The sequence below is a fragment of the Pongo pygmaeus genome, chromosome 3 (assembly GCF_028885625.2).
Source record: "Pongo pygmaeus isolate AG05252 chromosome 3, NHGRI_mPonPyg2-v2.0_pri, whole genome shotgun sequence".
Lineage (NCBI taxonomy): Eukaryota > Metazoa > Chordata > Mammalia > Primates > Hominidae > Pongo > Pongo pygmaeus.
The window spans coordinates 122757136-122769621 of NC_072376.2; the positions used below are offsets into that span (position 1 = coordinate 122757136).

Below are 12486 nucleotides of genomic sequence, written 5' to 3' on the forward strand. Positions count from 1 at the left end.
AATAATTGCCAAATGACAGGTGTACACTCCCAAAGGGAGCCGCCATGGAATGAGCTTCGACATGCAAGTGACAAATCTTGGACTAGAATGTTGACTCCCTGTTAAACAAGCATGAAGGAGGGAGGAGAACTTCAGCTGGAGTTGTGAGGAAAGTGCATGAGATAAGAGGGATGCTCTTTGTTTCCCTATGGTGGGAAAAAACAGAACCAGAGTGCAGTTGTGAAACCCCACTCTCAGAGCTGCAGGAAGGGCTACTGTACTTGGTGTGTATGCGGCCTGCGTGAACCTCAGAACTGAATGGCAGGAAGCAGGAAGGAAGTGGCTGTATCCCTTATGTGTGCGAATGAGATCCCACTTCCTTACAAAACTGTAAGAGAAGCTGCTAACGATAGACCCCTCACAAAATAATATTAGAGATGCGATGTACTCTGAGATATATTCTCAGAGTAACCGAAAGCCAGAAAGTGAAATGGTGGCCATCCTGAACATCTGGTACCAATGCAACCAAGTAAAAGTAAAATAAGGGAGAATGATGGTTTAACCTCTGTGAAATCAGCAGTTTCAACAAAGAGGGAGAAGTCCCAGGGAATGGGTTTCTATGCTTGGGGGTAGGCATTTTATGTCCCAGAATATCTCTTTTAATCAGGATAATCCATGGGAAACAGGTTTTTAAAAATCTGTTGATGTGCTTTGGGAGGCCGAGGCAGGCAGATCACAAGGTCAGGAGATCGAGACCATCCTGGCTAACACGGTGAAACCCTGTCTCTACTAAAAATACAAAAAATTAGCCGGGTGGGTGGTGGGCGCCTGTAGTCCCAGCTACTCGGGAGGCTGAGGCAGGAGAATGGTGTGAACCCGGAAGGCGGAGCTTGCAGTGAGTGGAGATCGCACCACTGCACTCCAGCCTGGGTGGCAGAGCGAGACACCATCTCAAAAAAAAAAAAAAAAAAAAAAAAAAAAAAATCTGTTGATGTGGTTATCTGTATGATATGGTTATCAGTTACCAATAATATGGTCATTTTACATCCAAGGTGAGCATATTTTCTTTCATTCATTCATTTGTTCATCTAATCATACCTTCATTTCTTTATTATTTGAGTATTTATTTACTGAGTAATTGCAACGCGCCAGATACTGTGCTTTATATCCATGACACTATTAAATCCCCAAAGGTAAGTTTTGTTATCTCCAATTTAAAGATTAAGAAAATTGATAATTGGAGAGGTAAAATAACTTTCCCAAGGTCAAGCAGTCAACAAGTACCATGTGGATCTGTAATTGGAACTCAAAGATGGCCATTTGCAAAGCATATTCTCTTAATAGTCATACAGATGTACCACTACCCCAAACCAGTGTGGATTTAACATATGGTTGACTCAGAGTCATGTGACAAATTAAAATCAACTTCAGTTGTAATAATTATAAAAATCTTAATAATGACCTCCTCTGTGTTGAACCTACTTAAAAGAATATTTTAAATGTCAGCTGTGTATAATAACAGAGCTGTACATGGTTGTTCTCAGAAGGGTAAACGATGATCAAAATGGCAGATGTCAACCACTCTCGGGTCCACTAAGGATGCCAAGTCTTCTCATATTTCCCCACATTCACAAGGGACCTCTAATTTTAACACTGTTTGATTAATAGCACCATGGTACCGACTGCAGAGGCAATGCGTTCAGGAGATAGACAGGCACCACTGTTTCCTGGAGAATCAGACCCTAAATTCCGCAGTTCATTGGCTTCAGTAATAACAAGCCCTTCTTAAGTCCTCCTGGCTCTAAAGGCAGCTGCTAAAAGAAAACCTTTAATTTGTCTGGAAATGAGAGGTTTATGGTTTGGAAACCTTAATATTACCTAGAAATTGGATGTAAATAACTGAGATTCCTATCTCATAATATTAGATCACATGGTAACTCTTAGCCAATCAAAAGAGGCAAAGTGGGATGCTTGCAGTTCCTTTTTGGCCTAGGAAAAGACAGATTCAAATTAACATCTAAATGTAGGAAGGAAGCACATTGAAAATTCCAACGGTAATGCTGTTATTTAGTATCAAGGAATACTGATTCCTAAAGTCAATTGCCTAGTAAAGAATCAAGAGGGTAAAATTATAAGTATCTATTTACTCATTCTTTTGAGGTAACAAAAACTAATATGAGGTAAAAAAATTCACTCTTCTAGGGTTCTTGATGGACACCTCTTACCCTAGAAGGAGGGTGAGTTTTTCTCTTGGAGGATCTCAGTGGCACTGGGACGATTAGATAATGATTAGAGAGAGAAGGACACACCACTAGATTAAAGGTGATGCTTGAACTCCCATGAACCCAAATATCTCTGCTGGTCTTTGGTTTCTCATTACCAACACTGGAGTTTGAGATTTGCTCTCTAGCTGAATCAAATAGAAGTATATTAGGTGAACACCTTGGGGGAGCTTTAAAAGTAAATTCCAGCAATCCTGCCTTGAGACAGCTGCACAGTCAGGAGCTTATGTCGTTCTCGTCTCATCACTTAATTCCTGCCCGAAACAGAATTTAGAGATGATGTCTCTCATCTCTAAGATGATTAGAGATCGTCATGAGATCAGAATTGACAGTTTCATCTCCCCTGGTCACAAGCAAGTGGCCTCAGAATTTCTTTCCTCCCACCAAGGGGAGAGACACAGTGACAGTTGTGTCTGAGAACAGAACTTGACACATTAAGTTCAAAAATATCTTCCACCCACCAGTATCCTTCCTATGACCACTTCATCCGGGAGTAAAATTATCTTTTTAAAGTGGCACTGGAGTAGAAATGGTTTCAAATTCTCCACTGCCTTTAATTGGTAGTTTGCAAAGTGTTCCCAACCCAGCATAGTTACTGAGCCAGTTTTACCTTCACCTCTCTTCTGCATACTGCCTGTGAATACGGTCCTGTGCATAGAGCCCTGTGCATAGAGTCCTGTTCCCTACATAGCACCTAGAAAATAGTTGGTGAACCAGCCACCAGAGAAGGTCTCCTTAGCATTTTGTAAAATCAGGAGCAGGGAATGGCCCTACCTTGTGTTTCTAGGCAGGCTTGTTTCATGCAGACCTTGCCCTCAAGAGCAAGGTGAGAGGCCTTTAACAGATGTTTATTGAATGAATTAAAGGTGGTTATATATTCTGGTTTGCAGCAGGGAAACAGGGAAAGCTGGCAGTACATAGGGAAAGGGAGGCTATTCTTAGCCCTGTTTATATCCCCTCTGCCTGTGGTCCTGCCTGCTCCAAGAAGCTGCTGATCGTCCCTTGTTTGCTCCTGAAGGGGGCAGGGATGCTATAGAGTCATGTTTAGCATTTAAATCCATCCAATTTTCTCCATTTCTCCTGCCACTGTTTTATCTCCTCACTATCATCTCCTGCCTGCCTCTCCCTTTCACACTAAAGCCACAGCAAACTTTCTAAAGTGCAAGTATAACTGCCCCACATTCTTTAGGTCCTGTACTTTAGAACTTGTATATGTACATTCCCTTGCTTAGGGTACTCTTTTCATCCCTACCCACCTTTGCCTGGCTGCCTGCTTCTCATCTTCGTTTGTTATTATCTTCAGGAATCCTTCTCTGATCCCTGCTTGGCTGGGCTACCCACGCTGTCACCCTCCCTGAGTCTTCCAATTACATTCTTTACATCCTTCTTCTCAGCATGTGCTTTCATGTGCTGTGTTGTAATCCCCTCTCCCTCTTTCCCCTCTTACTTCCCCCGACCTCTCCTCCTTCCCTTTCCCTCCACCTTTTCTTCCCCTCCCTGTCCAGTCCACCTAACCCTTTCTCTTCCCCTCCCACCTCTGCCTCCCTCTCCCTCTGTTCCTGTTGAACTGTGAGCTCTATAAGGACAGAGACAGGGCTTTATTTACTATTGTATCTCCAATGCTTAGACCAATCCCTGACACACAGTTGGTGCTCAGTAAATATTTGTTTGACAAATAAATAGAAAAATCAGGAAATAAGAATTTTCTACCCTGCTAGATTCCATTGGGTTATTTAATGTAAAGATTAGCAAGTAATATTTCAGTACCATTGGCCCTGTTTATTTACAGGCTCCACATCTGAGGATTCAACCAACCTTGGATCAAAAATATTCAAAAATTAAATTAAATTAAAAATAAGAATACAGTCATAAAAAATAATACAAATAAAAAACAATAACTTATGACTATATTTACATAGCATTTACATTACATTAGGTATAAGTAATCTAGAGATGATTTGAAGTATACAGGAGAATGTACATAGATTGTATCCAAATACTGTGCCATTTTATATCGGGGAATTGAGCATCCTTGGAGAGTTCTGGTACCAATCCCCCACAGATGCCGAGGGGCAATTGTACTCCCATTTGTCTTGGAATTAAATGGAAGAAAATTAAAGCCAATGTAAATCTCCACCTACTGTCTTCGTACTGGCTTGTCTCCCTCCTCTTCATGATCCCATGAGGCTAACAGTCTCTTTGCTTCTGGCTTCCATTGGTTTCAGCAGAAGATTGAAATTTATAAAGAGAATGTCCTCACCCAGCCACTGACACAATCTTTTTACCTTGTCCTGTCATTGTGTATTTTCATTACCTGGAATAAATATTGGGATGCTAATTAAAAGTGTTTAAAAATATAAAATTTGTGGGCTTATTGCTGCTACTTTGTTTGTGGGTGGGGGAGAGAGAAAGAGTAAGAGAGAGGGAGAGAGAAACAGAGAGAAATAGGAGCTGGTTTAGAATGCCTATCCTTGCATTTCAGAAAGAGGAGAAGGGAGTATTTTTGTCTGAAAAGTAAAGTTGTTATAACAAACTCACTTATTTTGCACATATTTTAGGAAATCTCTGATTGGAAGGAGTGATTTAAATGGAAAACGTTCCACAATAATCATGAAGGAGAACATCTCTCAACCACGAGGAATTGCTGTTCATCCAATGGCCAAGTAGGTATTTGTAAAAATAAGGCACTGCTCTGCAGAGATCATGTGACAGTTCATGGTTGATATGCTAGTGTCCAAAACCAGAAACCAAGAAAATCCATGCAAGTTGTTCAAATCTTCAGCATGAATTCCTCATGCTTTTAATGTCTTGATTTTCTATTCTCGTATAATAATTTTATTGTTAATATGCTCTTTTAAATAAATTCAATTTGTTTTTGAAAGAAAAATGCACTGTAATTCATTAACTGACTAGACTCAAGCTCATTCATCTATTTTCTTTAAAAATTTGCATTGTTGTTTACTGAGCAGAAAAGGATATTTGGATTATATGACTTGTGGATTCCGTTTAGAAAAATCATAAGATATAGGTCATTCCTAGATTTTAGATGACAGAAAACGGAAATTGTGAAAGGTTAGAAGACTATGCTGTTAATTGTGAGTCAGTGACACATTTTCGTTTACTGATTAGAGATTTAAGGACAATAAAGAATTTCTTCCTAGTTGTTAAAAAACAAAGATAAAAACCAACCCTATCTTATTTACACTGGAAATTTCACAATGATTTATGGGAGATAATATATGGATAGTAGTTGATAATTGATTTGGAGCCAGCCAAATGATTAAAACTGTGAGAATGTAACCATTTCTAAATAGGCCAATAAAAAAAATATGAACCATATTGACTTCAAAAAAAATGTGCCCAGCACCTGATTTATGGAAGTTGAAATTAACTGAGTTAATAGAGTACATTGCATAAAACTGGGTAACAGATAAATATGATCTTTCCTTTATGTTGTAGTTTTACAAATGCAGTGAATTTTACATATGCATAACAGAAGAACAGGCTAGCAAGATTTCATTGCCTTTTTGCAGTACAAAATGCTAATTCAAGAATATTTTACTCAAGCCTATTTACTCATGACTATTTGATTAGTCATATATTGCAATTTTTAAACTAATTTCTTTTTTAATCTAATGATCTGAGCTTTAATTCAACATTTCTTTTCGAAGATGTTTTACGTAGACAAGTTAATTGCTCTGCATTTCAAAATTATTTGCCTAACATACAGTGCTAGCTCTTCTTCTTTATTCCTTAGTGTACCACTTTAGTATATCATGAAGTAATTTACATTGATATTTTCAATGATGAAAGAACAGAATAATTTATTTCATAAAGATATTATTTGTTGTGTGCTTTCTTGATTAAAGGAGATTATTCTGGACTGATACAGGGATTAATCCACGAATTGAAAGTTCTTCCCTCCAAGGCCTTGGCCGACTGGTTATAGCCAGCTCTGATCTAATCTGGCCCAGTGGAATAACGATTGACTTCTTAACTGACAAGTTGTATTGGTGCGATGCCAAGCAGTCTGTGATTGAAATGGCCAATCTGGATGGTTCAAAACGCCGAAGACTTACCCAGAATGATGTAGGTGAGGCTTTGGGATGGGTGATTTCTTCATCTTGACTGAGTGTTTATGAGTGTTAAATACAAAATATGTTTTTTACACACACACACATACCACTTAGCCGTATGGGTGAATATGGAATAGAGACAGACTTCTCTAGGGAATCATGAACTGCAAGGCTTACCTTAACATTGGAATACTGGGTAAAAAATAGTGTTGCATAATCATTTCTCTTTCCAAGAAGTCCCAAAATCAGAATGAAAATATTAAAATTTTCTAAACTCCTTTAGGAATAAGAACTTGGTTCAGCTGTTTTCATTTCTTACGTTTTAGAAAAGTTGTTTCACAACAGCGATATTGTAGGCACTTTTAGGCATGAATGAATGTCAGTTGATAACGTGCAAAGATTAATATAGTTTCCTCCCCTATTACTTTCAGATTTTACATGGGGTGTCATATATTTTCATAAATATCTTTAAAACATTGTAGCTCATGCCAGCTGTTAAAAGAAGTACAAAATGGCTATGAAATAAGCAGTGGGAAATTTATTTTAACTCCAGGAATGTACAAAGACGGTATTTAAACTGGGCCTTGTGGTAAATAAATGATGACAAAAGATTATAAGGCTGCAAAAATTGGTCTTTGTATGTTAGTACTGCCAGGATATGTCGACTAAACTTAAATTCTGAATTTAGTAGACAGGCATTGAATGTTCTTGCACATAAAATGTATATGTTAAGGTTGGCATCTCTGGATAGCTGCTTAGGTAAAGTATAGGAGTTCGATTGGAATTTGGAGAGAAGGAAATCTGTTAGAAGCCTATAGTGGTTGTCCAGGCAACAACTGGTGATGGCCTGAGTTTGAACATTGTCGTTTAAAAATGGAATGAAGGATTATGGTATTAAAAATTATTATGCATAAAAAATTAAGAGGATTTTGTAACAGATTGCATATAGAAAATGAGAGCCAGGGAAGTGCTGAAGATGCTTTGGAGAGTTAGAAATTGGTTGGGAAGATGAAAAAACATGGTTTCTCTCATTTAGGAAGAAGCTAACAAACTAATAATCTGTGTAAGATACCTATTTTGCCCATTCTCTTTGGCTCAAGATAAGTATAATTTAAAATTTTATGTATTTCTAAGATTCTCTAAAATCAAAGATATCCTTCACAATAAGTGATATGCTTATGCACAACCTTAGACTTTATCATCCATTTACTTCAGGGGTGTTTATTGACACATTACAGGAACTGAAGATACAGTGGAGGGTAAAACAAATATGATATCTGTAAAGCCAAGGAATCTAGTGCAGAACACATACATTATTTAAAAAAAAAATCATCCAGGCTGGGCATGGTGGCTCACACCTGTAATCCCAGCACTTTGGGAGGCCAAGGTGGGAGGATCACTAGAGCCCAGGAGTTCGAGTCCAGCCTGGACAACATGGCGAAACTCTGTCTCCACTAAAAACACAAAAATTAGCTGGGCATGGTGGTGAGTGCCTGTAATCCCTCTGCTACTCAGGCGGCTGAGGTGAAAAGATCACTTGAGCCTGGGAGGTTGAGGCTGTAGTGAGCCGTGATTGTGCAACTGTACTCCAGCCTGGGTGACAGAGTGAGACCATCTCAAAAAAACAAAAACCAAAAAATACATCACCCAAATAAATGTAAAATTGTATCTTTGACATAAAAATGTAGAAAGGAATTTGAAAATTTCTAACCAGAATGTGACAACACCATATTTTAAACCAAAAAGCATAGCAGATACTTTGTATATCATTTATATTGCTACTATATTATATGACTAATACAACTGACTGTTGAAGGCCATTATCAAATAATTTTATATTAAATTATGTAAGTAACATTCCCATTATTACAGTGCCATCTACTGGTATATATGTGGTGGCTTCCCAGCTGCCAGTTCAGGATTTCTAAGAGTGGATGTTATGTGCTGTTACCACAAAAATGATAACTGAGGTAATGCATTTGTTAATTGGCTAGATTCAGCCATTCCACAATGTATATATATTTTAAAACATCATGCTGTACACAATAAAAACATATAATATTGTTTGTACATTAAAAATGTATTTTAAAAGGTTGAAGATATTCTTAATTTAAAATGCAATTAATTGTGGTTCTTCTGTAAACAAAAAATAAGAAAGATTATGTCTAGTGTGGGGTATTTGTTTAAACACTATAGCTAATTCTAACATGTGCTTTAACATGGATTAATTCCTGAGGACATTATGCCAAGTGAAATAAGCTAGTCACAAAAAGACACGTACTGTACAATTCCAATTATTTGAGGTATCTAGAGTAGCCAAATTCATAGGAAAAGAAAGGAGAATGGTGGTTTCCAGGGGATGTGGGAGAGGGAATGAGAAGTGGTTTAATGGACATAGAGTTTCAGTTTTGCAAGATGAAAAAATTCTGGAGATTGGTTGTACAACAATGTATGAATGTACTTAACACTACTGAACTTAGAAATGGTTTGAGATGTTAAGTTTTCTGTTATGCTTTTTCACTGTGATAAAAAAGAACTATAGCTATGTTAAAAATTCCCTTGCTGTACTTAAGGCTTTAATTTGGGACAAAGGGCCAGAGACTAGAATGAATCTTAATGACCCTGATCAACAATGATAAGTGGAGACTTATTGTAACCCAAACAAGTTATTTGAGTTTGCCACCAGTAGGGGAAGACATTCATTCTAATCTGTCAAATCCATTGCTCGTTTACAGAAAGAGTGGTCTGTGGGAATGTGAGTAGCCTTGATTAAAACATCCAACTTGAGCCTCCTTAGCTTTAGTCTCTAACCACCTGAGATAGAATGGTAAAACATTCCCTTGTGTATTCAATGCTTGCATGCCTTTTCAGAGCAGTTCCAGTGGCACAGAGAGGTAGGTTTGGTGAAGGTGGGCTCAGAAAGATGCCCACTTACTGTTAGTAGGAGGCATGAAAATGGAGGCAGCAGATAATAAATGACTCTTTGAAAAACGTGGCTAAAAAGGGAAGGAAAGAGACAAAGAGGAGCTAGAGGGGTCATGGGTATGAGGAAATGAAGATGGGAGAGAGGATATAGTAGACAGAGGGAACAAAGCTAGTGGAATGAAGAGAGGGAAGATGTAAGAGAAAGGGGTGATTGTTGATGGATCCAGGCCCTAGAGAAGGCAGGAAGGGTGACATCAGGGGCACAGGTCAATATTAAATAAGGAGAGAGGGGAAAGAAGGTGGGGGACTAATGCAGGCAAATGTGTTGGTGGAGATGGGAATGTGGGGAGACTCTTATACAATTACCTCAAATTTTGAAAAATCCTTACAACAACCTGTGAATTTGATCTACTGCTTATTACTGCTGCTCAAAAGAGTAGGAACCTAAGGCAAGGAGTTGTAAGATAAGTTACTCGAGTTTAGTCTATAAATAGTGACAGATGTACTAAACAAGGAAAGTTCCACCTTTGCCTCCTTCATGGTGCTAGGAAGACAATCAGCCCACATTCTCTCACTCTGCAAGTGCTGGGTGATAGTGGGCCTTGCTGGGACCTCATGCCACTATGCTACCGTTCTAAGGTGACGTTCCTTCCTCATATGGGCTCTCCTTGAGGCAGGTGTGTAAGTCGGTGGCTCACTCATAACTTGCTGAGTAGCTAAAGAGTTGATTTAGTGTAGGAATGTTGTGTAAATTTCAAGCCTTGTCCTTTCGTAAATAGTCATTGCAAAGACAAAGAAGGTGTATTTAACAAACTTGAATTGTTTCCAGGTCACCCATTTGCTGTAGCCGTGTTTGAGGATTATGTGTGGTTCTCAGATTGGGCTATGCCATCAGTAACGAGAGTAAACAAGAGGACTGGCAAAGATAGAGTACGTCTCCAAGGCAGCATGCTGAAGCCCTCATCACTGGTTGTGGTTCATCCATTGGCAAAACCAGGTACATACTGGAGATGTTACACAGTCTTTCCTTGGCTGGAATCTGCAACTGTTTTAATTGTTTGATGTCATGCAGTTGGGGTGGGGGTGGAGGGGATTTTGTAACTTTCATTAACTGTGTAGATGTTAAGATTTTCTAAGATTTAGGTTTGTTTAAGACAATCTGGTAGTTTGGTAATTGGGGCTTTATCCCTCCAATTTCATCTCTTTTCTTGAACAACTTTTACTTACCTGCTGCATTTCAAAGAGCCTTGGGTTAAGGCAGGCAATTTAGACACCGGCAGTGGAAGCTTCTGTCGACACTTGGACCTTTCCATACCCCTGAGGAGTGAGCAAATGGAAAAGGCATTTCACATTTTATAGTAGCTCTTCTTTCTGAATTGCTCTTTGTCAGTTTGACTAGATGATGAGTCAGGAAATAAGAATCACATTTGACTAAAGAGCTTCTTGAAAAAAGTGCTGGCTATACTCAGTACTAATAAGGTAATAACATTCTGGGCTTATCTTAGAATCAGTGGCTCCTTGGGGGAGCTCTTCTGAAATAGCTATTGATATACCCTCTGTTTAGACACACTGCGTTTCTCTCTCTAAAAGCTGTAGCTCCCTAAAAGCAAGCTGTAGACTTGCATTAATGGCATCCTTTTCATCTTCAAACCCACTTGTGAATTTGTTTCTTTTCTCTACTAGGAGCAGATCCCTGCTTATATCAAAACGGAGGCTGTGAACATATTTGCAAAGAGATGCTTGGAACTGCTTGGTGTTCGTGTCGTGAAGGTTTTATGAAAGCCTCAGATGGGAAAACGTGTCTGGCTCTGGATGGTCATCAGCTGTTGGCAGGTAATATAATAAATTATGTGGCAAATTACCTAACCTTGGCTCAGAAATACAGCTGTACATCAATCTCTATGCTTTTGCTGATTTTGAATATTTTGGATGTTAAAAGTTCTCCTGTTTTTAGGAATGCTAAGAATTTGTTTGTTTATTTGTTCTCTTCTGCTGAGTTTTGAGTTCCTTATTACAGGCAAAATTCAATTGACCTCTAGTGGTAATAGTCTTAAGCTCCAAGCCCTCCACCTCCCCATTTATAGTGGAGTGGGTCCCAGGCTTGGAAATAAATGTCAAAATGTTATCACCTCACAAAAATGTTCAGCGATATTTTGTTTAGAAGTTTTATGTCCTCAATTTTAGAGGGAGTAGTATATGATCTCTTATCACATGACAAGTCTTAATAAGAAAATCAAAGTCCTTTATAAAAAATAACTTCAGGATATCAAACAAATGTGGGAAATCCAGCCTGAGAAGGCTTGTGATGTACTTTTTTACAAACTAGATATGACTTTGATGAAGAAGAGTAAACCAAGTGTGAGGTATAACCAGTAGTACTTATTTGCCTCCCTTGAATGTGCACCCAAACAATCTGGGCATCTGTGGATTCATCCCTTGATATCTTTCTAGAAGAAATATACCAAAAATAATTTACATTTTATTAAATTTTAAAAAAATTTATATTTATCTGGTAGGCATGGTGTAAATATAAGTAAAGTGACAGATTGATGAAAAATAAACAAAACAAAAGTTATGCAATGAAAAAAAGAGGCTAGTTTCAGCTCACAATTCAGAATTTACTTATGTTTTTCCTCTAGCTAACCATCATAACTTTAGTATGCACTGAAAGAATTTATATGTATTTCTTATTTTATTACATAGAGTGTTAAAAAGCTGCGTAGTCAATGGTCAAGAGTTTTAAAAATTAATAATTCTTATTGATTCACAACAATCTTCTTGTGAAACTGGGTTTTATTTTTATTTTTTGAGACAGGGTCTCCCTCTGTTGCTCAGGCTGGAGTATAGTGGCATGATCATGGCTCACTGCAGCCTTGGCCCCACCTGGGCTCAAATAGCTGGGACCCCACCTTAGCCTCCTAGTAGCTGGGACCACAGGCATGCACCACCATGCCTGGCTAATTTATTTTTATTTTTATTTAATTTATTTAAATTATTATTAATGTATTTAAATTATTAATTTATTTTATTTTATTTTTATTTTTTGTAGAGACAAGGTCATGCTATGTTGCCTAGGCTGGTCTTGAACTTCTGGCCTCAAGTGGTCTTCCCACTTCGGCCTCCCAAACTGCTGGGATTACAGGTGTAAGCTACACTGCCCAGCCAATTTTTTTTTCTTTTCTTTTTCTTTTTCTTTTTTTGAGACAGGGTCTTGCTCTGTCACC

At 38.2% G+C, this 12486-nt stretch overlaps 1 protein-coding gene across 7 annotated transcripts in view; it reads left to right on the forward strand.

Annotated features, from left to right (window-relative positions):
• The window catches only part of EGF (epidermal growth factor), a 99788-nt gene that overhangs the window by 56941 nt on the left and 30361 nt on the right, over positions 1-12486 (forward strand). For all 7 annotated transcript variants that reach the window (XM_054486120.2, XM_054486122.2, XM_054486121.2 and 4 more), the window contains exons 12-15: positions 4820-4924; positions 6131-6354; positions 10092-10259; positions 10946-11095. In XM_054486120.2, the coding sequence (XP_054342095.1) occupies positions 4820-4924; positions 6131-6354; positions 10092-10259; positions 10946-11095 (647 nt within the window). The remainder of the gene's footprint in view (positions 1-4819; positions 4925-6130; positions 6355-10091; positions 10260-10945; positions 11096-12486) is intronic.